Source organism: Arvicola amphibius, chromosome 6 (genome assembly GCF_903992535.2).
Source record: "Arvicola amphibius chromosome 6, mArvAmp1.2, whole genome shotgun sequence".
Taxonomy (NCBI): domain Eukaryota; kingdom Metazoa; phylum Chordata; class Mammalia; order Rodentia; family Cricetidae; genus Arvicola; species Arvicola amphibius.
The window spans coordinates 91799364-91825121 of NC_052052.2; the positions used below are offsets into that span (position 1 = coordinate 91799364).

Below are 25758 nucleotides of genomic sequence, written 5' to 3' on the forward strand. Positions count from 1 at the left end.
CCCGAGTGCTGGGATTAAAGGCGTGCGCCACCACCGCCCGGCCCTGCCCTGAGAATTTAGCTTTGTAGGATTACATTCTTGCAGCGAAGTTTCCCAGAGTATCATTATTTCTCCATGCCTGTGCAAGGATTTTAGTCATGGGCAATATAGCTCCTTTGATGCCGAGGAAGTATGTTCTGTATTGTCCCCCAAAGGGTCAAATGGTCATCTCCCTGAAGTCACAGAACAAAACTTTGTGGCTTCTGTTTGGATGACTCTGACACTCCCCTGCTGCCCCATCTTGTCCTTCCTAGGATTCACCCCCACCTCCTGATTAGACTAGAAACTTCTTAGGGGTCAGACAGTGCCACAGGTATCATCGAAATTGTTAATAAGTCTTATCTTTTCTAAGTGCTCAAAATGGGTTAGGCTCTGTCTTAACTGCTGTATTGTATTTTATCCCAGTCCTAAGAGTTGAATCCCATCGCTATACTATGGTAACAGATGAGAAAAACAGACTGTGCTCAGATTTGTATGACCAGGTCTCAGGTCACAGTGTTACCTTCCCAGTCACCAAAGCCCCCCAGAAGTGGTTCAGTGGAGTTACGTGTTGTTCAGCAAGTGTGAAAGGCCATGCAGAGTAAAGGGACAACTTTTGTTGATTCAGTCCATTCCTTCCACCTTCATGCCTGTACTGGGTCTTGAACTCAGGGCATTAGGTTTTTAAGGCACCTTTACCAGATGAAGCATCTCGCTGGGTCCCTTTAGCTTATTTAAGAATCTTTGTCAGATTGCAGAGACTTATTAGATTAATGGCAACCATAGATGATTCTTAAGCAAATATCTATTTGTAATTTAACAAAACCTGAGAAGCCAGCTGTTTTTGCTGCCACCCATCACCCACTTTAGATATTAAAATAGCCCAGGTGCAGTTGTGAGCCTCATTGTATGAGTTCTATTTTCACTTTGAGATCTCTATACCAAACACCCCCTGTTGAGGACGCCCTATAGGTCTGGGTGTATAGGCATAGGCAATGCAGCAAGAACTTAAACACAAACTACAGCAAAGTGAAGCAATTTATTATTTAAGGATCTTTGAGTGCTGATGGGGGTGGGGCCAAGGGGATGGTGAGTGGGCACAGAACAAAGCTCAGGCAGCAAGTTGGTGGGAAGGACAAGAGGACCGAGGGCCATGCCTTTATTAGGTCCTTATGCCTGCCTCCTTGGCCTTCGGAGAGATTAGCTGGTGTCAAGAAGACTCATGTGAAGTAGAAACCATTTGGTCTTGGGTGCTAACCATTAGATTTGATTGTGGTTAGCAGCTGAAGGGTGTGTTGGGTTTGTGGCCAGTGAGGTGAGGAACCAACTGAAAGAGGAGGGGATCTTAGCTCACCTAAGGGTGACAGGATAAAACCGGGTCTCAAGTTATGTCAGACTTAGAAATGAGTATTGAGTCAACTCATTTCTGCCTGCTGTCATTTTGCTAAGCGTGGTTGTGGGATACCTGGGCTCTGTTCCTCACAGCAAAAGAGAAGACACTTCATCACCCCTCCCCCGCCTGATGGAAGAGGCAGGCAGAGAGTTCTGGGTCAGTCTTGAGAGGTCTCCAGTCCAGGGAATCTGTTCCTTGCCTGTCTGATACTGGCTCAAAGGGACCGTGAGTCGCAGGACTCTGCCAGAGCTCTGGGAAGTCTGATGTCAAACTGAACCCCAACCTGCTGGTTAGGTGCTTTAGCAACAATTCCCAGCATGGCCATAAACAGGAACGAACACACCAGCATGAATTGGCTAGCTAGTAGTCACATGGCACAACTGCAATTCTAGGAGCGGGTATTGTCTATGAACTCCCGTTGAGATTACGGCCCTGCTGGACCGGATAGGAATGCTGGAATCACGTACACTGAAAACCTTCCCTAAGTGGTACTGAGCTTGTGGCTGCCACGACTGCTCTGAGCAGAGGTCTCTGAAGGTATTGCTCATGAAGGCATGATGTTCAAGAAACCTGAAGCTTGGGACACACAGCAGGGTGCTGTAAAGTGTGACAGTATTAGCTCTTTCCATCTAACCAACAAGTTAAATATTTTTTGATGTGAAAAATAATGATGAGTAGGTCCCTAAGGCTGTTTGTGGAATCTGGGAATTTTTATTATTAATAACTCTTTGCCAGTTTGTGTGTGTATATCTGTCTATATTTATGTATGTGCATGCATGCATATCAGAGCCGGAGGTCAGTCTCGGGTGCTGTTCCTCGGGGTATCATACTGGCCTGGAACTGGCTAGGCTGGACTGGCTGGCCAGCCAGTTTCTGAGGATCTGCCTGTCTCACCCCCAGTGCTGGAATATAAGGTCATGCCACTCTGCTCAGCTGTTTTTGTGGGTTCTGGGGATCAAACTCAGGATCCTCATGCTTACAGGGCAAGCACTTTCCCGACTGAGCCCTCTCCTCCGTCTTCTTTCCAGTCTTTGTAAATGAAAACATGCTGTGTTGAATGTCCATTTCCTTTAGATTTCTAGCACCCACATGGAGGCTTCCAACCAGACAGAACTCCAATTCCAGGGATCCGATACAACCCTTCTGACCACAGGCACCAGGAATGAATGTATATCCATATACATAAAATAACAATTTAAGAAAATTCAAAATTGGGAACTGATGAAAAAAACAACAAAAACTAAACACACACACACACACACACACACACACACAAACCATGCTTGAACCAAGTGATAAAGGCATCTTTTTACTTTTACTAGAAATTAAGAGAAAAAAAAATCAAGAAAGCAACAACAACAACAACAAAAAACCCTCTGATGAATGAGTACGCAAACTTGTGTTCAGGTTTATGGTCTGTTAGCCAAACCCCAAGAAGCCCTGGAGAAAAGTGAGGCCACAAATGAAGTTCAGACAACCACACTGTCAATTAGTTTATTAGGAACTCGTCCTTAGCTACTCCGAGCTTTCGGAGAAGCACCGGTGTATACGTGGACGTGGCTACACGTTAGCAGAACGCCCTCAAAGCCGAGACCCTGAGGCAATACTTACATGCTCTTTGACTAGGAAGTAGTTAGTTACAATGACAAGGTACAAAAAATACTAAGCATGCAGCCCTTTATTTAGTTTTGCAAGGTCTCTGCTTACAGTTCTGTATGGTACATGGCTGTGTTATACAAATACAGTTATTTACAAAACCACTCGCGCTGTGCAAACTTGTAGCTTTTAAAAATGGATGGGCAGTGCCCATCCCAACACAGACCCTCAAGCATGCATAAAAATGAACTTTGGTGTGGGAAAACTGCTCCATGTGCTGTCACATACAGTATTTTGATGTCTGTTTATATTTATATATTTACAAAAGCTCCTAAGTGTACGTTTTAAAATCCACAACGTAATAGTGTGGGTTACCAGGTCTAGGGAAACATAAAAAGGGGTTAAGATACTGCAACAAAAAGAATACTAAAGAATAATAATATATTTTTTAAAGAAAAAAAGGAAGAAGAAAATAAAAAGAAGGCAAAGAAAAAGAAAGCAAACCTGCTTGGGCTAGCAAGTTGTCATCCATACTTCCGATGGCAGTGCAAGAGTTTGCTGAATGTTGTCCTACGGGCTGTGCAGACTGAGAGTCTAGCATGCTACTTTCAAATGTACAATGCTGTAGTATCAAAAATGTTTTTTGGCAATAAAGATCTTGAAAGGAACCATGAAGCTTTTGACAAAAATAGAAATCTGTAATAAAGCTAAATAACACTAAAATAAAAGAAAATATCATAATATATGCTTTACAATTTATATAGTCACACTTGTGTATCTCTCTGTTCACCTCTAGTCTCTGTAATGAAAAATATTTTTATACAAAACATACTAAAATTCTGGAATCATACATGTTTTACATGCGCAGTACAGCTCCTCTCAGGGTCTCCTTGCTCTCGCCGTACTCTCGTGGTTAATAGCACATGCTTTCTTCATTGAATAGGTACTGAATCTAGACAGTCATCACTATGTAATTACAACAGCAACAGAGTGGGAAAAACAAGCTTGACTGCAACCTAGGAACTAACTTAGTGTTTAGCACACACTTTGCATGAAGCCTTGGACAGTACAGCAATATGGTACATTCTCTTGTGGAAACAGTTGTTCCAGACTGCTAAAAATTAGAAACAAGGATGTGATTCCACCTCGTGCCTAATAGGATCTGGCCTTTAAGAAGTTTCCTTTGCTGTGGACGGGGTGGCTTTGCTTGAACTTCCGTTCTGTGCTTTGTAGCTGGCGAGGCTAGGAGTATGGATGGTCCTGACGCCCCTGGCACCTTGATTCAGGGAGGTGGGGGAGGCAGGGGAGGGAGGGGATGAGGAGGAGGAAGTAGGGGCGGCTCGGCCATTTTGAGTCTGCAGTGCAAATGAAAGGTGGTGGCCTTTACCTGCATGAGGCGGGCTCTGAAACTTTAAGGAGCCATTAGAGACAGAGGGGATGAGGGAGGTGGAGTGAGTGGGCCGTCCTGCTTGGGGGCTGAGAGGGGTAGAAGCAACCGATGGTTTAGTAGCAGGTGCACTGGGGAGGTTAGAGCTGTCACCGCTAGCGGAGGGTAGAGAACTGCTTTTCCCAGAGCTGGGAGAAAGGGCTGGGATCTTAGAAGCAGGGAGGGAGGGGGAAGTAGGCTTACAATCCCCACCAGCTTTCTTAGCACTTCCATTAGCCTGCAAACAAAGATGGCGGGAGACACGCGGTCAGAAAGCTGGCAACACCATCAACACACAGGGCCTGGCAACACAGCCCTTCAGAGAACCATTCAGCACAAGGAAAACAAGATTCAGTCGCGGCCTGAGCTATGCTTTGTGCTTATCTGGACCTGGCAGAAACTACCCCATGCACAGAGCGGAGAAGGAATGGAAGCGGCAGAGAGGGAGACCACACGTCACGGGTTGGCCATGCACGGGAATTGGTGTTGGGGTGGGGAGCGTGAGTGTGCTTTTAATGTGGGGGTGTGAATGTGACTTTAAAGCCGTCAACACAGATGTTAGTAGCGGTGACTTAAGAGCAGATCAATGACAGGCTGGTTTGTCTCTGCTTCCCAAGAGGTTTTGATAAGCACTACATTCACCAAGGAAACCGCCACTGGCCTGGCACCATGTGTTAACAGTTAAGGTCTGGAGTCACAAAGGAAAAGACGTTTTATTGTAAGCATGCAAGAGTGTGGTGAGAAGTTTAACACAGTTCTTTTTAGATTTTTTTTCTCATGCCCCCAGATCCAGAATGTCTACGTAAATGATATCTCACAAAGAAAACACAGTATTTGGTATAAACTACGTCAGCGACTGGCTTCTTAATTTGCAACAGTGTCCATCCAAAATTTGGTTTAAGGTAAAACTACCTGACGATATTGGCGGGGATCCTGAAGTTTGGACTGTTTGCTGGTTTTATCCAGGCTTCCGGGTCTGTTCTTAGAACTCATGGGGACTGGCATCCGGCTTGTCTGTGGGGTGGTACTGGAACCCTGTGGAAGGACAAGTGAGGGAGGGGAGACAAAGAGAAGAAGGTGAGCAGATTGTTACTGAGACTGCCCCTCTAGGTGCAGAGAAGGTCAAGGGAAAAGCTAGCGCCCTACATGCAGGACAGACCCAGAAGACACCAACTGGGTTAATCAGAAGAATCAAACAGAATCAACAGCTCACTACCGATCAATTGGATTTTAATGTGAGTACCAACAGCACACGGCTGACCCAGCTTCCTGATACAGACCCAACACCAATCAGCAACAGAGGCACAAACAGAATTGATTAGCTGTTAGACACCTAGTTGCCGGTTGTTTTTGGAAGGCGACGGAGAAGGGAGGAAAGACGGGTACATGACGAATAGACAAAAAAACGCGAGCCACCTGAAAGGAAGCGATTAAATCACAAGACACCATTTGCTACTGTGATTATGACAGGCTTAAGAAGCAGCTGGATTTTTCCAATTTCCACAGACCAATATACCTTACGTGAAGCTGAAGATATGGACGTGGGGGGCTCTGGGGCAGGGGGCACGTCATCCAGAACTAGCAAGGCCCGGGAAGAGACCTCTTGGGCTATGTGGGGTGAGCTTGCACCACCATCTCTGTTGGAAGAACACGGGGCATCAACTAGGGCCCTGGGGCTCATTTCGCTGATTGTGTTTTCAAGTTGCCTTATGGTCTGCTCCAGGCTGTCCAGCGTTCTGTACGTATTTTTCCTAATTTCATCCGTCCTTGAAGTCGGAGATGTGCCTTCAAGACTGAGCTGCTCTTGTCTCCTGGTCGTGGTTTTCAGGGAATCTTCGGGCTGTGACCTGTTGATTTCAAACCTCTTGGCCTCTTTGTGCTGTTTCAAGGTGCCATCCTCTTCCTCTTCCTCATAGACCACCACCTGCAGGGTCTTCTTGCCCGTCTTAGTTCCTGTGCGGATTGCCTGAGTAAGAGCAGCAAGCTGCTTTTTAGGGAATTTGAATTTAAATTTTTTCTTGGGGCTCTCGAACTGGTCGTCAGTCACGTCACACTTGTGTCCCAAGTTTGGAGAGTCTTCTGCGCTAAGTTTTCTCTGCTCAGCTTTATGAACTTCCTGCCCTCCTGGAGTCTGTGTCTCTGCTGATGTGGAGTGGGGGTGTGATTGTGTCTCTGCCTTCTGTCCCCTCCTACCACTTCCTGAGTCAATCTGCTTAGGAGACGTGTGGGAGGGGGGTGGGACTCCAGTGTCTCCATTTTCTTCCTCTTCCTCCTCCTCTATCTTTTCCTCTGTCATCATTCTCTCTAATTCCTCGTCACATTCCTCAAAGATAGTGGAAAGTCTCTTATATGCGGATCGGATGTCCATGGGTTCATCAAAAATGATGATAACTGGCTTCTTGTCTAGGCACACGACTGGCTCTTCGCCTTCAGTCCCTTCTTGCTGAGAGGTAGCCTCTTTTCTTGCATCAATATTGACCGTCTGTACATCTTGTCCTTTTTGACTCACAATGTCTTGGACCTCCCCACTGGACAGAACCTGGACAGCGGTTTTGGTGATCATGAAGGCGATGTTATCAGTGGTTGGGTGTTCCTCACTGGGAGAACTGGGAGTCGATTCTTCGTCTTCATTAGTGCTCGCATTAGCGTGCCTACCCACCTTCGGTCTCAGGACAACTTCTCCAAGATCTGTCGTGAGAACATCATGATCTTGTGCTTTGACATCATGAATACTTAATTCTGTTGATCTAGTCAGCGGAGGACTATGACTCTTATCTGTATTTTCCTGTCCTTGTTGGCCTGTCTCTTGTGCCTTTCCATAATTCGCCTTCTGATTCTCAGTATCAGGAACAGAACGCTGTAGTCCCGAGACCTTAGGCCCTTTGTGGATTCCACCTTCTAATGAATTAATGCTAGTGAAATTAAAATTGACCTTAGCCACATTTTTCTGGGAATACTCTCTACTGTCTCTGAATACATTCTTATTGGGTGTGGGATTTTCCTCCATGAAGGTGTCACCTCTACTTTCTGGTGTTCTTGATGTGTCAGGCATACTAGTCACCATTGGTCTTTCCCACTTGGGAGGGCCACTAGATCTCAGAGCCCCTGCAGTAACCTGAGAGGCAAAGTGGAGAAAGGAAACCACACACATTAATCAGAAAAGGGTCTACAAGGGTAGGTAATTAAACTGCATGGCATCAGTTGGAACCCAGATGCGGCAAACTCACCTTTTGAGATTCCACTTGGGGGCCATTTTCACATGCAACATCAGATTTTCGTACATCTTCATGGAAAAATTCCAAATTCTGGTAGAATAGTGTAGGACATGTTACTCCACAAAACCACATGCGCCCACAGTGGACTAGCACTATTGTTTAGTTACGTTTCCAAACATGCGTGTGGCCCAAGCACATGTGTTACACACCAACACGAACCCTACAGCTCTGTTTACCTGGGACTGCTTTGTTCTCCAACCTTCAAAACTGCCCTGTGCTTGCACGAGATGAAAAGTCTCCATTAGTGGAACATTCAAGGGTTTCCAGTTTTGTGGGGGAGCAGGGAAGAGAATAAATGCAGCCATTACCAACTCTCTTTTTAACTCCTCACTGTCTGTGACCTTAGCAGAATCTAGTGCCAGAATTGTAGGGCCAAGCAGAGACTAGGATTCTAAAATACAACTGCCTCTTAATGACGTGACTTTGGATACACCCTTTATTTCACGTCTCCGTACTTCAAGTTTTGGTTTTGCTATACCTATAAACTGAGGAACAAGAGCAGAGTTTTAAAAATGTCCCTTCCAACTCTTTTATGGAAACCTATAAGGAGTTCTGATTGGGTTGGGTCATACTCTGGGATAAAAAAAATTTTCTTCCGTGCTCCAGTGACAGATTGAAAATGTCTTTGTAGGTTATTAGTGTATTCAGATAACCTTCAAATTAATAGCAGCCACTATGATTACATCCAAATTTGCGGTGATAATACCCCACAGTTTGCAGCCATGTAATCCTCAATGACAGGGACAAGTTCTGACAATTGAGTCATGGAGTGATTCTGTTGTGCAAACATTTTAGTGTATCCTTACACTCACCAGATGTGTAGGCTACCATTGTGCATGGCCTCAGGATGCTCTTGACAGATTCAACAAGGTAGCCCATAAAGCTGCTGCCCACATAGCACAGGTTATTGTGTTACGGTGACTTCTGGCTTTCACATAACTAGAGTCTACTCTAAGACACTGATGAAGAGTATAGAATATTACATACGCCAGTGACAGCTTCTATTATTCTTATTCATCAGGTAGGAGAGGCAACTGTCGCTTTCATACATTAGTATCAAGTAGACCTGTTTAGACCACCATCAACCACCTCAGCACACCTGTGTGGTGCAGATGACTGATACCAGTTATGACTTCATTGGGTCCCCACTGTAGACATGGTCCATTGCTCACCAAAACATTATGCTACATGGTGCATCACCATAATCGGGGGGAAAAAAAACTAGTGCAGGCATCTGAGGCCAAGATGGTAGCTGTGATGTCACAGTCAGTTTTTATTCTCTGCATTTTATGATACAGCTTTTATTCTCTCTCTTTTAAGATGTAAAGATGTTCATGGGGGTCTCAGTCCCACTAAGATTCAGGATTGAAGGACCCAACAGCAGTGAGAGCCCAGGTAATCAGATCATTTCATCTTAGGGCATTGTGTTTTTCTAGCCTGACTGGAAGAATAGCCCAGGCCCTGTGCATCCCTAATAATAGGATTGGTTCTCCTCTCAGGGTGCTGCTGCTGGTCCTTCTAGCTGTAGAATACCATAGGTATTCTACAGCTGAAATACAATCCCAGTGATGGCCGTTTGTTTAATGCACTGACAATATCACAAAGCCCAGTAACCCAGGCTGTGCCACAGTTAACACTACTGCTCTGGTTCCGAGTGGAAGGAATAGTCACACGTGTTCAAGGGATAGCACGAACAACACAAACAACAAAGTCAGCATTAACCACATGGAACACCATTAAAGACAAGGAACGAGGTGCACCTGCCACCAGTCACCGCCAGTTTACATGCCTGCTCCCCATGGGGGAGGTCCCCAGACAGGGCAGTACTGCTGCTGCAATAGAATGCATGTTTTTCTGTGGGATTTTAAATTCAGATTATAAAGCAACTAACGTAGCACATAAAAGATTTTAAGAAGAATATTAAATGATGATCCAGCCCAACCTTTCAGTTCCAAACATGGAGTTAGTATATTTCACTAGCATCCAGGTAAAAGTTTACTCCCAATAGGCCAGGACTGGGTGTGTGTAAGCTCAAGTCCCCTGTCATGCCCATTTACTGGGGGTGGAAGAGGAGGGCAGAGGGGCGGGGCTGGCATCAGCCATGTCTACTGCTAAATATTTCCAGTCTCACTCTGTAATGTGTATGCTTGAATACAGTTTAGCAGTGGGCCTACTCCAGCAGAAGGTAGCTGAGTTGAAGAGTAATTCAGATTTCACACAGATAATTGCATTTTATCAGTGGGCTAGAAAAAAAAAGGAATAGATTCATCAGAGCAAGCGCATGGACTACAGGGAAACTTGGTCACAGCTGTCCTGGAAACTGACAGTGACTTCTCAGGCATGGATGGTCACGATTTTGCACGAACGGCAACCACCCTCTTTAGTATTTGCTTATGAGCCCCAGGATTTGTACAGCAGAGATGGCTGGGGAAGCAAGCCCCACGTGTATGGATAATAAGCAGAAGAGAGACCCAGTCACGAGGAAGCTGTGTGAAGGACCAGGCTGGAGCTTCATGAGGGCAGGAGGAAAACAATGGAGAAAGACATTTAAGTTACGGAAGGGCAGGCGAGTAGGCCACAAAGAGGTTAATAATGACAGAAACTGGGGAGAGGGGTACGAAGTGATTCACCTATTGAGTTTAATGATCCAAAATGAGTGCCTGACCTACAAACAAACCCAGTGTTGGGCACTCAACAATGACCACTGGCATTACCATAGCAACTTGCTTCCAATCAGAGCTATCAACAGGTATGGACTTCAAACTTCAAGCAAGAACTGCAGGCACTATCAGAGCTAACTAGAAAAGTCTGCAATGACACTGTGGTTATCGGGGGACCTTTGGGAGGTATAAAGTTTCCAGTTAGTGTTCTAGAATGTTCACATTGGTCCAAACACAATATACCAGGCCCTGCCAGGGGCCTTCTACAGGTTAGTAGTAATAAAGCCATATAGGAAAATTCCACACACGGAATTCTGGGGTGATATCATGGGTTTAGCTTTCTGTGTGAGACAGCTTTGCCTGTCATTGTCTAACAACCTCCAGGTGTGTAAGACAGCGTCTGCCTGCTGACAGTTTCATCTGTCTACTGGCAGATCACTTCACACTCGGGCTCTGTGACGGCGGAAAGCCAGAGCTGAGCAGGTTTGTTGAAGACTTAGATTTTTCCCTCTGTGGTCGGATACTTTACCTCACTGAATCTGCCTATATAGGAGCTACGGAATCCACGTGGGGAAGGTAGCAGGCCACTTTGCAGCTTTTCTCTTACTGTTGTTTCTCCTTATTGAAAATTAAGTAGTGTCCCTGATTCCTGAAATATAAGTTTTCTGGTGGGAAATGTTGGGACTTGGGTTGGTTCAACTTTTTGTCCTTAATTTAAATGAGATGTCTCTGAACCCCCAAACCACAGGTGCTCTGGATTCAGCCTCACACACTGTATGTAGCTCTGACCTTAGTGCCACCAGCGTTCTCTTCAGCATGGATCATGCTTTGCTACACAACCTGGATGCCTCTTCTAAGTCACAAGTATATTATTTTAGCATTAAAACTACACTTACTCGTTTTTAAAAAATATACCTCAAAACTGGCAATAATTTGTAAGGATCCTGTTTGGCATACTTCAGTGTGTGTACAGGTACACTTCTATGCGTCTAAACTTCCATGAGATAGGTTGAAAATGAGAAAAAAATTGCATTTACTTAGTTATTATTTCTGGCTTTTGTTGTTGTTGTTGTTTCTAAGGAGCTGGACCGAAACACTTGGAAGGTATACATTCTCTATTTGGGGATGCTGTTGTCTTGCTTTTGCAAATGCTACTGTGTGGTGTTCACAGGGGAAAATTCTGACTTTGGAAACAAGTCAGATTTTTTTTTTTTTTTTTTTTTTTTTTTTTTTTTTTGGTTTTTCAAGACAGGGTTTTCCTGTAGTTTCTAGAGCCTGTCCTGGAACTAGCTCTTGTAGACCAGGCTGGCCTCGAACTCAGAGATCCACCAGCCTCTGCCTCCCGAGTGCTGGGATTAAAGGCGTGCGCCACCACCTCCCGGCTCAAGTCAGATATTTCTAATCTCACTGTAAACCTGTTTCTCTGTTAGTTTCAAAAGACAAGGGAGAGAGCAAAACAGGAAGGCCACGTGCGAGAGGTCAAGGGCAAGAGTGCGTGTTAGTAGCAGAGCAGGGTAGGGCTGTCTAACTGTGTGGTAAGTTCCCAGCTGCCACATGTTACCTTCTTGTCCTTGGGTGGGACTGTGGCGCCTGGCCTAGTGTCTTTAAGGTGGCTGTCAGCTCGGGACTGCTCAGCAGGACTGTTTGGATTTACGTCCATAAAGGAACACTTCTGGAATGCCTAAGGAATTAAAATACTGAGGTTAACAGGGATCCAGGTGTACGGAGCAGAAAAGAGGCAGGAATCCAAAGACACGGGGTCCCCAACCCTGGTCCTGCATGCAGGTTCCTGCTAGGAGGCAGCATCCTGAAATCCTGTATTGCAGAAGTCCTCAAGTTGGCCCCTGGCTGAGCTCCAGACAAAAAAAATTCCTTATAAAGATGAAACAGACAGAGCCCTAGAAACTATTAATACCCTTGGGCTGGAGGTGCAGCTCAGGGAGAGGTGCATGCTTGCAGGCATGAAACTCGGCTCAGGATCTAGCATCAAGGGGGGGAAAAGGGCTCTCAGGTGCACTTGAGTCGACTTAGTGTTCCTTTTTGTCTTGACCTTTGTATGTTGGCAAATAGATGAACAAATCAAGAAAAGATGAAAAGATCTTTATGGTTTTCATTTCTTATCAGCTTTATTGACATGATAGGAAGAAAACCTCACGAGACATTTTAAACTTAGAAAGAAAGAATGCACACCCATTCATCTCTGAAACAGTCGCAGATCCCGCCCTCGCTATGGCTCCTTTCCACATAGTGAACGCCCTTAGCACCATGTGAACGGCCAAGAAGCTGCCAAGCTCTGGACATATGAGTGGGGCCCGCAGCTGGCTCATGTGAGCAGGGTCAGGGAGACTTGTTCATAAATAAAGAGCAGAAGCACTGCTTCTCTCTGTTAGGTGACAGGGTTGGGGACATCGGGAGAGTCTCTTGGCACCGTGACTATGGAGTCCACTGCTGCTTGGCCTCAGCTAAGCAGGGCTGTGCAGCCAGCACAACCGAGCGCCGGTGCTGCCGGTTCACTCAAGAGAACCAGTAAATAAGAGTCTGGGCGTAGGACATTCTCCACACAAATGCTATAGTCATTCTCATGTGCATTTAGCATGAAAAGAACTACTGAAGTGAATAATCTTAAATAATTGCCTAGTATTCTCTCTATGTCAAATTTTGACATCTGGAAACACCTCAGTAGGCAGAAAGAAGAATTTGTGACTTTGCCAAGTGAACATTCTAGCATCTGTCCTAACATCAGGACATAGCTGACCGACAGCGGGGACCCTCTTCTGCCTTCAATGCTTGCTGTCTCTCTGTTTTGGTCATCTTTGCCCTCCATGCTGCCTGTTCCTTAGACGGTGAGTCCTGGCTTGTCTGAGATATGCCTGACTTATCTATAGGCTGCCGATTGAGACCGTGTCCTTTGAGCTGTTAGAAGTTATATTTTCAAGCCTGGATTTTCTTCTGATGCTGGGTCACCTGAACACAGGGCTCTATTTAATGGAAACTACCCTTAGAGGGGACTGAAGAGTCTCCTTGTCATGCCAGGGGTCTTAGGCAAACTAACTGGACCAACAGAGCTAGAGAATTTCAGTCTCTGTTATTATTAGCCCCTTACAGAGCAAGAAGCCAGAATCAGAAGATACCTACTCCCTGGAAAGCAATCATCACAGAAGACACTGAAGACATAGGACTCTAATGCAGGGGAGGTCATCTCAAATGGTAGCTAGAAGTATCTATGACAAATATATGATTTCTAATGGAGTGTTAAGATTGGAACATTCAAAAGTCTAATGGTTACTAACTATAAATCTGTTTCCTGTCAGGAAGTTTCTGACCACTGTAAAAACACACGGAGTCTGCTTGGTGGAGAGCTTGACCCAGGACAGTATGTGAGCTTGGGTGAGTAGTCAAAGGGTTCACCACTCAATGGAACACTCTGGAGAACCACTTTTCTTATAAGGAGCTCAATTTTGGCAGCTATTACCATGAATATGATGAAAGCCCAGAACAGACGCAGTATCACAAAACTGACATGGTATAAAGTTTCCTCCATTCCACATGAAGAAGTTAGATTCCCTGGGCTGCGCCAACCACATGGGCGGTGAGAAGATGACATGTTTTGGAGCCCCCACACAGGATCCAGTCTCGCAGAAGCAAAAATGTCCGTAAAAGGTGTGAGTCAAAAAAAAAAAAATCCAGAATTTGGTCTAGGAATTATGTATGTATCTACTGAGGTGAGTTCCCAGGACACACTTGTAGGGAAGAGTCACAGTCATGACAGGGACATGGGGTGGCCTTGGGTATAGACCCTGCAATCTATTCTCAGTCCTGGCAGAGAGCTGTGCCAGTAAATATTAAAAACCCAGAGAAAAACAGAAACAAAACCAAAAACCCTAATAAAATACTCTCATAGGCCAAAGAAAATAGAAAAAATATAATATTCCTATCACTTAGAACTAGGGAGGTCTGCAACAGATTTTTCTATGTAAACTTTACAGAATTGCTTTAAAATGGTCTCTGTCTACCTATCTTCCAGGTGCCCAGAGAGGTGGCTGGCTCTTGGTTTGGAAAAACGGAGGCCAGGACTAGAAGACACAATTAGCATATGCTAGCTCCAGCCCCCTTTACCAGCCCCATTAGGCAACAAACCTGTGGGCTCCAAGGCTTGGGAAGCCCAGATGAGAACTCAGAGAGCCAATGCCAGGAGGCACCTCAGCTACATACCTGGAGTTCTGCCATGATTTTGTCTCCTTCTTCTTCTTCCTCCTCTTCATCCTTGGCGGAAGAGGTCGGGACTGGTGGTGGGGACGGGGCCCAGGCTGAGGCTGGCTCCTCTGTGGGACATTTTGTAGCTCTAGTCTGTGGGGCTGGCCCAGGGTCTTCACTGCTCACCTATAGGGGATTCAAACCACAGACACTGGTGTAAGACCCTCAGGTCAGACTACATGGATTCTCAATGCCTCTTTAGCTCTGGCTCTTCCAGAAAAAAGCTGCTTGATTTCCTTGCATTTAGCTTGGGTTTGCTTACATAAGTTTTCATGTTGGTGAATGGTTTGAAGAATTATAAAATTGTAAATTCCCCACATTTATAAAAGGCCCTCCCCACATTGCATTTCCAATTGGAAATTGTCCTTTTTCATTTAATACAGGGGACAAGGCTTTCCAAGTGTAAACTAAGCTCACTTAGCACCTTTTTATGCTGATACCCGCAGCTACAACGGCTGATCTATTACCTAGGTAAGACTGTCTCTCTTCCCACTCCCACTTCAGGTTAATGATGCCCCACCAGGGAAAGTAGCTGGTGATCTGCATTCATATTGTCCCACTAAAGTCACATAAGCCTAGCACCCACGGTGCCCAGGCTAGGCCAATAGCACTGGCCGACAGTCTCCATCTGGGGCACTTTCTGGGTTCTAGGTGAGCTGATTTTTAATGTTTGGATAGCTAGAACTGTCTGCACCTAGAAACCAGTTTGCCAGGACTCGACCCATCAGACCTTAGACACGCTCTCCTTTCTGCTGGTGTAGACCACATCGCCGGACCTTGTGGTGGTGAGTCCTGACCCAGGAAGGTAACTTCTTCGCGGGGGTGGGGGTGGAGGAGGGGGTGACTTTCCCCCTAGCTTGTCCAATTCCTGCTCTGAATTTGGAGAATCTTCTGGAAAAGAATATGCCATTTCAAAGATAATCTCTTTTGAAGATGCATCTGGTGTATACAAACACAATGCAATTTGACTTAAAACTCTCTATTCTCATCATAGACCAATGATTAAGGGGACAGCCTTCACAACAAACTGAAATGAACTCCCCAAAAGCCCTGGCATATGTGACCTCCCTTTTTGCTAACTCAGTTCTCTCATCTCTTACATACTACATACAACATGCTACCATAACAGACCTTCCATTGGGGTGTTCTGGGGGGTGAAATGATATATAAACATATATACAATCATTAACTTATTGGGAATGCAATGCAAACTAGTAGATTTACTATTAAGCAAATTTCTTGGTACATATAAAAAACTGAGGGACGTTGGAAAAGTGAAAAAATTGGGAAACTAAAGTTAAGTCCCAAACCCTTTGCCAGGCTTCTAAAGCCTCCAGTCCCAGCCTGGAAGAGTAATAATAAGAATTCACATAGCTATGGGGATAGACCCTAGCTAAAGAGGGGAGAGGTACAGAGGAAATGGGGACAAATAATAAAGAGAAAGGAAAAGTGGAACTCTGGGGACAAGGGCCATAGCCAAGGGCTAGGAAAGATGTCTTGTTGGCAATGTGGGGGACACAGTATTAGAAATTAGAGTTAACTGCAATGCTAGGGGACATGGCTATCTCTCAGCTCTACCTCCTGTTCAGTAAAGACATTTCTCACTAACGGGTTAATTTAATAGCCTGGCTTCTGCCCTTTCTCTACGTGAGACCCACAGGCTTACCAAACCAAAACCTATAACTAGTTTCTGGAGTTTTCTCTTATTCTCTCTATGGACTTGGCTTGGACTCCAAGGGGTATATTTTGCTTTTCTGGGAATCTGAGACTTGTTTTGAAGAGATTCTTCAGTTTCTGCTTTGAGCTATAATGAAAACCTGGGCAAGTCATGAGTCTTCCTAAAGGGGTGTGGCTTCAAGGCTGCCTTGACTTCAAGCATCCATCCAGAGTTTGCCAAGGCTGAAAATAGAGGCCTGTCTTCTCATTGCTCTGAGGGTAGACTCCTTCCTTGACCAAACTTTAGTCAAGTTCCTTCAGCCTCCTTGGCTGGACCCTGGCCTTGCTACTGAGCTTAGTTTTAGCAGACAATCCTACTGTCAGCTTAGCAAGGATCTCTCCAGGCCTGATACTTTTCTCTCGTGTACATCAAGAATAAAATTGAAATGAAACTTATGCATGGGCAGCCCATATATGGCAGTTGTGTTGAACTTGTCCATAGGTTTTATGGTTGAAGTTGATGAGGACGACTGACCAGGTCTCTTCTTCAAGAGGGCACCAGATCTTATTACAGATGGATGTGAGCCACCATGTAGTTGCTGGGAATTGAACTCAGGACCTTTGGAAGAGTAGGCAGTGCTCTTAGCCACTGAACCATCTCTCCAGCCCTATTTACTACAAGACTCTTGAACAAATCTTTCCCTGTTATTTTAAAGAAACATCTATTGAATAATTTTTATTTAACAATGACTGAGGCTGTGGTGTTCAAATTTTCCATCAAATTTTTCCTATCTATCCATTACCTGTGTAGTTTAATAATACACCTATGAAGGTTTTATAATACCTTGTATGGAAACTTTTGTTTTTATGCATCTGTAAATGCATAAAAAATCTCTCTCTCTCTTACACACAGATACACAGAGAGACAGACAGATACACACGCACACACACAGAGACACACACATGCGCGCGCGCACACACACACCACACACACACTGATAGAATCAGCATTTATAGCTACAGGTGACTGCTACATATTCTGGGTGACCTGTTGTATTAGTGAACTATTTCTGATAATTTTTTTGTTGTTTTGTTTTGTTTTTTAAGTAGGAAATAGCAATGTACTGAATAAATTATTCATGCTGGTAACTGAATAATTTATGCAGGAATTTTAAATTTTTATTTACTTTTGGTTTCTTGAGACAGGGTTTCTCTGTGTAGCCCTGGCTATCTTCAAAATCAGAGATCCACCTGCCTCTACCTTCCAAGTGCTGGGATTAAAGAAATGTGCTACCACTGCCCACTGAGAATTTTTAATCTGAAGATAAAAGGTGAAAATGAGACATAACTTTACAAAATGTGTGCTATATTTGTGGTGCATAAATAACAAACATATGAGAATTATATGAAACACCAACAGACTGTGAAAAGATTAATAATAAGGAAGACAATTATACAAGGTAGAAATGTAATGAGATGGGTCAGAAATTCTCTCCAGGGACCTGAGGAGAAAGGCCAGCTTTGGAGAATAATGGCCCCTCCAGCATCTTTACCTCATCAGGCAATTTCTTTTGTGGAGAGATTGCATTGTACATGTGTGTGGTAGTGTTATCTACTGCCTGCACATAGAGGTCAGAAGACAGGAGCTCATTCTCCCTTCTACTACTACATGAACTTAGGTTGTCAGGCTTGGTGGCAAGTGACTTTGCCTGCTGAGCCATGGAGATTCTTCAGAAAGTGAGACATGGTCATGTCATTGTAAAGGAGCTTATATGTGTGATAAACTCTAATCTGAAGCCAGGGAGCCTGCACATCTCTGCAAGGCCCACTGTAGGCTGGCCCTTACCGGACAGCTCCTGCTTGTCACCGGCAGCTTCAGCCTTCGGCCCTGGGGTGGAAGCTGGAGGCATCTCCAGGTTTGGAATTGATTTCATGATGTTGGCCTGAGCTTCTTCCAGCAACTTCTCAAACTCTTTCCCATTATATTGTTCGAGATTTTGCCTTTTTTCTTCCCATTTCCTTTCTGCTTTCTGTAGGAAAATAACAATTGCAAATAGTTTAAAAACTAGAGAGAAGACTTAGGTTATAGATTTTATGCTGATGCGCCAAAGGGGTTTAACATTTAAGTTAAAATGTTGATAATGCCCTGGTCCATGTGAGGCTGCCTGCCATCTTATATTGCCACACTGCCCAGACCCATTGAGCTGCTTTAGCCCTTGTGACACTCACCCACAGAAAAGCTATCTTGGAAGTTCAAATCCACCTCTTGACAATCACTTGGCACTTACCATATACTCTGTCAATGCTAAATTAAAATGGGTAGGGATGTTGCTTCCAAAGCTGTTTTCTACTACTCAACTTTGTTTTCTAAATTCAACTTTCATTGCAAAAGGAATATTTAAACAAACTGAAACCCAAACACTCCTAAGAACCACAATAAGAACTGAAGTCCCGGTTATACAATGCACTCATGTATTGAAATATGATAAGGCCCTCTATCCATATGTACCATTTTATGTTTTTATGCATCAGCTGCAAAAATAATTAAGGTTAAAAAATCCTTTGCTGCAATTCTAATTCTGCTCAAGACACTATATGACTTCTGGGTCATCCTTTCTTTCTTATAAAATGGGAAGACTGTTGTTTTAGATTCTCTGCTAGCTCTAGACCAGTGTGGTCAAGTGTCATGGTAAAGATGCAGTCAAGCACTTTTAAACAAACAGAAGTCCTCCCACCACCACCATCAGTCTCCTGCGCTTTCCCTCCCCAGCGCCGAGCGCCTGGCATGGACTTGGCGAGCCAGAGACAGCTGAGCCTGGCTTACTGCTGACCCAAAGGCTATGAGATAGGAAGGATCAGCGAAAGAATAAAGCTTGCCTGATTTGTCAATGGCCCAGGTGACAGAGAGGCCCTGGGCCTCCCTACCCAGCTTCAGGACGTTTCAGACACAGTGCCCAAGTGTCCTTTTACATCATGAAATACACACGTCTTGCAGGACAACTGTGTCTTCCAGGCTTTTAGTAGATGTTTATAAAAGTGTTGTCGCAGCGTCCTTTAAGGAAGGAAATGCACACCCCTACTCCCACCCCACCCCTGCCCCCAGTGCTGGGGATGGAGTGACTCCACTCACTGCCTCCCATCCCTTCCTCCATGAGAAATTTTGAAAGAAGTGACATGGATCCGGGCACAGACACTGCATATGGGATGGAAACTACACCTTGTCTGGAGGACACGCGACTGTGTGGCCTATGGACGTTTGAAGAGGTCATCCCAGCACACCTGGAGTTATCAGCTGGTGACATGTAAGACAGGTGAGGGTGGGTATGACCAGGTTGCTAGGGACAGAGTTGGAAAAAGGCTCTGGGATTAGGGAAAAGTGAGAGCAGGGGAAGCAAAATGTATTTAAAATAATACGTTTTTTTTTTTTTTTTTGTATGTCCTTTGTTTTCTCAGTGATGGGGAATCCAGGAAGCAGCAGATGCTCAGCTTTGTTGTCCTGCCCCCAGCATCTCCTGTGTAACCCAGGCTGCCCTCCAGCTCCCAGCCTTCCTGCTTTAGCCTTTCCACTACTACAGCACGGGTGCTGCCTGCCATGGCCACTGCTCCGTTTCCATCCTTAGACTATGAAAACTTCCCATTCGGCTCCTGCCATTCCAGACCCATCTCATCAGTTGACTCTGTATTGTCCCTGGATTTCCTGGAGATAGCATTTTGAAAACTCACTGTTCTCCAACATCTCTACATTGCACCCCCAGGGAACTTGCACTGGCTTCCAAGTGCTCCCAGATCAACAAACAACCAGCTACACTGGTTTTCCTCCCCGCCCCTTCCTTCTTTTCCAGGAATGCTCTCGCCCAGAATGCCTTCCTCCACATCTTGTCCTGGTTAGTTTTCTGTCAACCTATCTCAAGCTGGAGTTATCTGGGAAGAGGACCCTCAGTTGAGAAAGTGTCTCCAGGCTCCGTAAGAAGGCCTGCAGGCAAGTCTGCAGACACTTGCTGAATGAATGATTGACGTGGAAAGGCTCAGCCCACTGGGGGGCCGGGGTATGTAAGAAAGCAGATTGAGAAAACTACAGGGAACAAGCCAGTAAGCCGTGCTCCTCCATGGTCTCTGCTTTAGTTCCTGCTCTGGGTTTTGGCTTTGAGTTCCTTCCTTGGCTTCCTCAGTGGATTGTGACCCAGGATATGTAAGTCTTCCCTAAACAAATCGCTTTTGGTCATGGTGTTTCTCACACCAGCAGAAAGCAAGCTAAGACAGTGCCTTTTTTGCTTACACAGATTCTAGTGACTTCTCCAAAGCTCACCGTTAGCATGGAGGCTCTGTGTGTAGTGGCTCAGAAATGTGGCACGGGCCTCATTTCCCTAGAAGCTTGCACTCAGCCACGTCAAGTGGACATACCAGATCCCAGATCAGCTCCTGTGGGAGCTGGCGGATGCTTCCTAGCTGGTCTTTCCCCATGAGAGCTCGCTGCTCACATTTACCAACATATCCCTGACCCATCTTCCTCCAGGTTAGGAGTCATCCTTACGCCCGATGAGCTTCTCTCAACCCTAGTCCCAGAAAAATCTACAAGCAACAACAACAAAACCACTAAATATCTACAAAAAGCTATCTTTAGTCACATATATCTTTGATCCATATTATATTTGTATGAATGCAGTCCTATTTATATATGTGCATAATACATATCCATAAATTGGTATTTAAATATACAGCAATTAGGATATAAACCCTCTACCTTCAGGGAGGGCATGGGGTGTGAGAAATGGAAATCAGACTCTACCTCAATGGACACTGCCCTGTTCTTGGCACTCACACTGTGGATTTCTTCAATGAACAAGCTCTGCATGGAGGAACCATTCATTGGGGTTTGAGGGGACTGAGGGGCTGGAGCTGACTGTGGTGCAGAAGTCGCTTCCTGTGTGATCGCTGTGGAACTGGCTGTATGGGAGCCAGTCCCTCCAGACAAGTTCTGGGCCGCATTCAGCAAGGCTGAGGAGTGTTGGGAGGGCTGCATGACCACAGGGGAGCTCTGTACATGGTGAACCGTCATGGTGGACACTGGCACCACCACTTCTGACTTCACATCACCAGGGCCTCCGATGCTGCTGTGGACAGACTGTCCCGGCACATGGACTGTCTCCTCCTGATGCTTCAGGACCTCTGCAGCCGTGGCCTTCTCCATGGCAACGTACTGTGCAGCTTGTGCTGCATCTGTGCCTTTCAGGAGCCCATCAGTGACATGCCTAGGAGAAACCATGCACAGCAGTGTTAAATGGTGACCGGTGTTCCTCTGTGATCTCATGTCCCTCTGTGATGCCATGTATCAGTACCGGTTTAGGTGAAAATGGTAAAAAACTCAAGGGTAAAGGTTATCTTAGCAATGTTCCAAAGCCATATGGGCTTTTGCAGTTCTTTCTTCAAAAGATGGTTTCGTGTGTGTGTTCTCATTGATGTATGTGTCCTCATTCATGTGTGTGTGTTTGTGTGTGAATTCAGACACACATGTGCCATGCTTCACATGTGAAGAGGGCAGAGGAAAACCTGTGGAGTCTCAGTCCTTACTTTCCACCTTGTCTGAGGCTGGATTTCATTGCTGCTATTGCTGCCAGTGTGGTCATCAACGCCAGCATAGCCTGTGAGCTTTTGAAGACTTGCCTGTCTCTGCCTCCCATCTGGTCACAGGTGTATTCATGCTACGGCACCTGGTACTACCTGGGTTCTAGGGATTTGAACACAGGTCCTAAGGCTTTGTGGCAAGTGCCCTTACCCATTGAGCCCTGCTATCAGCCCCAGGAGATAGTCTCTTCCTTTCATGACGCTATTGTGCCCGACTGTTCGGTGGTGATAAGTGAAAGTGGACACACACTTATCCATATTCACTCCTCCACCTGAGTTTGGCCTGTGAAGCCCTCAAACACACTCAATTCTCAGTCAGAAGCTCCTAGAAGCCTTCAAATTCTTCTTGGACTGTGAGCCATGTTATCCTGTATCTTACCATATTGCTGTCTTTCCCTGCATGTGGAATCAACCAAGGCTTTCAAATTCAAGGCCTACTGTTACTGCGAACTGAGGTGTGTTTTGGTCCCCATCTTCCTGAACATGCTATGCAAATGTTCTACAACTGATTTATATCCATGTGCTTGGGTTCTGAGACAAAGTCTATGTGTAGCTCATGCTGACCTTGAACTTGTGATCTTCCTGAGGGCTGGGATTATGAGTGTGTGCCATCTTCCCTGGTTCTTTGGAAGTCATTGAAAGTTATATGTCTGTTTTCACACAGGCTGCAGTTGAAAAGACATGTATCTTTGGAAGCACACACGTGTGTTTGAGTGTCAGTTCTAACATGTTCTAAAATATCAGGGACATTGCCACGTTGAGTCTCAGGTACTTCTGTAGAATGTTAGGATGGCAATAAAGATAGTGCCTTCTTGTAGCCAGGAGGTGATGGCACATGACTTTAATCCCAGCACTCAGGAAGCACAGGCAGGTGGATCTCTGAGTGTGAGGTCAGTCTGGTCTATAGAGTGAGTTCCAGGACAGGCAGGGCTACACAGAGAAACCTTGTCTTGAAAAATAAACAAACAAAGATAGTGCCTTCTATGAGGAGTGTGTGTGTTTGGGTTAATACTGTAAAGTTATGTATCAAGAAATGTATCAAGTAAACAAGGGACTTGATCCGCACGTTTTAATTTGTCTGACATTCTCTTCTTACTAGAATGCTTCTCTTTTCTTTGATTTGAACAAAAGACACTGGGTTCTATGACTTTCTTCTGCATATCTGTGTATCTTTTGTTTTGTATTTTAAATATTTATTTATTATGTATACAATATTTTGTCTGTGTGTATGCTTGCAGGCCAGAAGAGGGCACCAGACCCCATTACAGATGGTTGTGAGCAACCTGCTGGGAATTGAACTCAGGACCTTTGGAAGAGCAGGCAATGCTCTTAACCTCTGAGCCATCTCTCCAGCCCCGTGTCTTTTGTTTTTACTTTAGCTATCATAGGCTTTTTAAGTCTCCAAGTCACCAAATCCCATCTTCTTCAAGACCTGAATCCCTGGTGCTAAGACAAATGCTGAGCTTAGAGCACCTTTAACTGGTTTCCAGAGAGACGAGAGGACACTACTTCCTGCCAGCCCACGGTTTTTCATTATGAGGTTGGCTTAGTTTAGACTTCATGGCTGTCACATTGGGTAACAGCTTACTGAAGACATAATTTAACTGATCTTTAGTGTAGTGGAGGAGAGAGTTCACTTGGTAAGAGGAAATGAATGACATTGTAGGAAGGAGTAACAGCACAGCTCCTTCCTGGACAGTCTATGTGGACTTAGAATTCCTTTGCCATCTGGCATTTCTGAAGTTGACTATACACCTGCTTTGGAGAGGTATCTTGTTGAGGTTAGTTATTGTTAGAAAAATCAAATTTGCTTCTTATGACTAGTTATCCATCTTAAAGTTAACTGCATACCCAATATATTTTTCTTCTAAAGCTGATAGAGTGATTACAGTCAGGGAAGAAAATTCTTACAAAGTTTCTGACATAACTTCTGCTTGGAAACTATTCTTTCTTTCCTTTCTCCTTCCTTCCTTCCTTCTTTTTATATTTATTTATTTATTTATTTATTTATTTATTTATTTATTTATTTATTTATTTATTTTGTGGTGGTGGTGTTCATGGCTGAACACATCCTAGGCAAGTGTTCTACCACTGAGCTACACCCCTGCCTCTGTAAGCACGGTTTCAATGTGTTTGATGATTCTAGAACTTTTTCATTAAAAGTTGAAGATCAGGAAGTGATTCCTCTGGATCTTTTTTCACAGTGGTGATCTTTGATGAGCAGGTTCACTCAAGCATGTACTTTTTTCCTTGGTGGTCCCATCAGATTCCCAGATACTCTTCTAGTAGATAAACACTTGGTTCGGTTTTTCTAACTGACGTCTACTACGCCCCCCAAGGTGAAGAAGGATAATAGAGTATTGTAATTTGTTCTTTACCTACAAATTGTTACATTTAATTTTTGAAACTACTTACCTAATTTTGTTTCTAAATTCATTAATTTCATAGTAGTGGGGATCAAGCCCGGCACATGGCTAACAATTTAAAAGTCTATGATGGGGTTTTGCACTGAAGGAATTATGCCCTCAAGTCATATTGTAACAGATGTTGAGATTGTGGGCAGGATGCCATAAATAAGGGGTGATAAGTCATGATGTTACTAGAAGTAGGCCCCTGGAGAAGGGCAGGAACCTAGAGCCCGTGGACTGTACGGCAGCCCATGAGCCCTCCTCCTCACCCACCCACCCCAGTAGGGCCACCACAGTCACCTCCGCAGCATTGTCAGGACATCCGTCATGCTTCTCACTCGCTTCAGCAGGCTGTCCAGCTTGTGCGGTTCTTCCTTCAAGAACCTCACGGCCTCCACTTCTATGCGCAGGACGGCACGCATCTTATTTTGCAAAGTTGGAAATTCTCCTACGGGCCAAACCAGCAGTGAGTTATGGGATAGGAAGGCAGAATAACCACACCCATCCCACGCCTGGGACCTAGGGTAGCGCAGAGAAGTACCATGCCTACACATGTCGGGAGACATTGGCAAAGACCGCAGATGGTGAAGTTGGACAGGGGCACGACCCCTCTAGGCCCATTCCCTGTGTATTATGGATACGGTCAACTGAAAGTTAGGGTCGTTTTCAAGATTTGGTATGTCTGTCAGGTGCAGTAAAAGTGAACAGACATTTTTAATTGTATCACTCAGTTTCCATCTTCAGTTCCCTCTTGGAGAGTCCTCTAAGAAGTTCCGAATGAATCTTGCACTATCTGAAAGACTATTTATTAAATATTTATTTGAAACAAGGTTTCACTATTTCCCTGGGCTGGTCTTAATTAAGTTCAAGGTATCCTCCTGCCTCAGCCTCCTGAGTAGCTGGGATGACAGGTTCATATTTGAAGATACTTACACATCCCAGGAAACACGTGTCCAACCTCCCTTCCTGAAGAAGCCTCACCTTTGAGGGTGGCCACAGCTTCCCCCACTTGGCGCAGGAGGAACGCTCCGTCCTCCACATCTTTCAGCGTCACCACGCGGCCAGCGGATGAAGAGTCCTTCTTCAAGTCCTCAACGAAGTCCTCCAGTTCGCTGTGGGGGAGGGGGTCAGACAGCAGAGGAACTGAGCACGGAGGGTCTCAGGAAGGATGGGAGAAGCCCTGCTGTGTCCCAGCTCCACCTTGGGTTTCCATGGAGGTGGTGGGAGCGCAGTAGATGGTACTTTGTTTTGGAACCTTGCATAAAGGTGCAAGGCAGCTTCAGGAAGGTTCTCCCCTGCCTGTCATTTGAGGCCCAGGTTGGCCAGGGATGTGTGTGTGGTGGGGGGAGTGGCATGTGGCTTGAGGAAGATATCCTTAATTTTCAAGGGTACTCATGCCAGCCAAGGGAGCAATGAGTACACTTGGTGACCAGGAGGGGAGGGAGAGAAA

The 25758-nt window shown here is 45.1% G+C and overlaps 1 protein-coding gene across 1 annotated transcript in view; it reads right to left on the reverse strand.

Annotated features, from left to right (window-relative positions):
- Positions 1 to 3346: 3346 nt before the first annotated feature.
- The window catches only part of Kiaa1217 (KIAA1217 ortholog), a 289499-nt gene continuing 267087 nt past the window's right edge, over positions 3347 to 25758 (reverse strand). Inside the window, 11 exon segments of the mRNA XM_038332995.1 lie at positions 3347 to 4671; positions 5346 to 5468; positions 5950 to 7548; positions 7661 to 7738; positions 11930 to 12049; positions 14581 to 14748; positions 15353 to 15513; positions 18125 to 18308; positions 21065 to 21527; positions 24609 to 24756; positions 25290 to 25420. Of these exon segments, the coding sequence (XP_038188923.1) occupies positions 4177 to 4671; positions 5346 to 5468; positions 5950 to 7548; positions 7661 to 7738; positions 11930 to 12049; positions 14581 to 14748; positions 15353 to 15513; positions 18125 to 18308; positions 21065 to 21527; positions 24609 to 24756; positions 25290 to 25420 (3670 nt within the window). The 3' untranslated portion in view covers positions 3347 to 4176.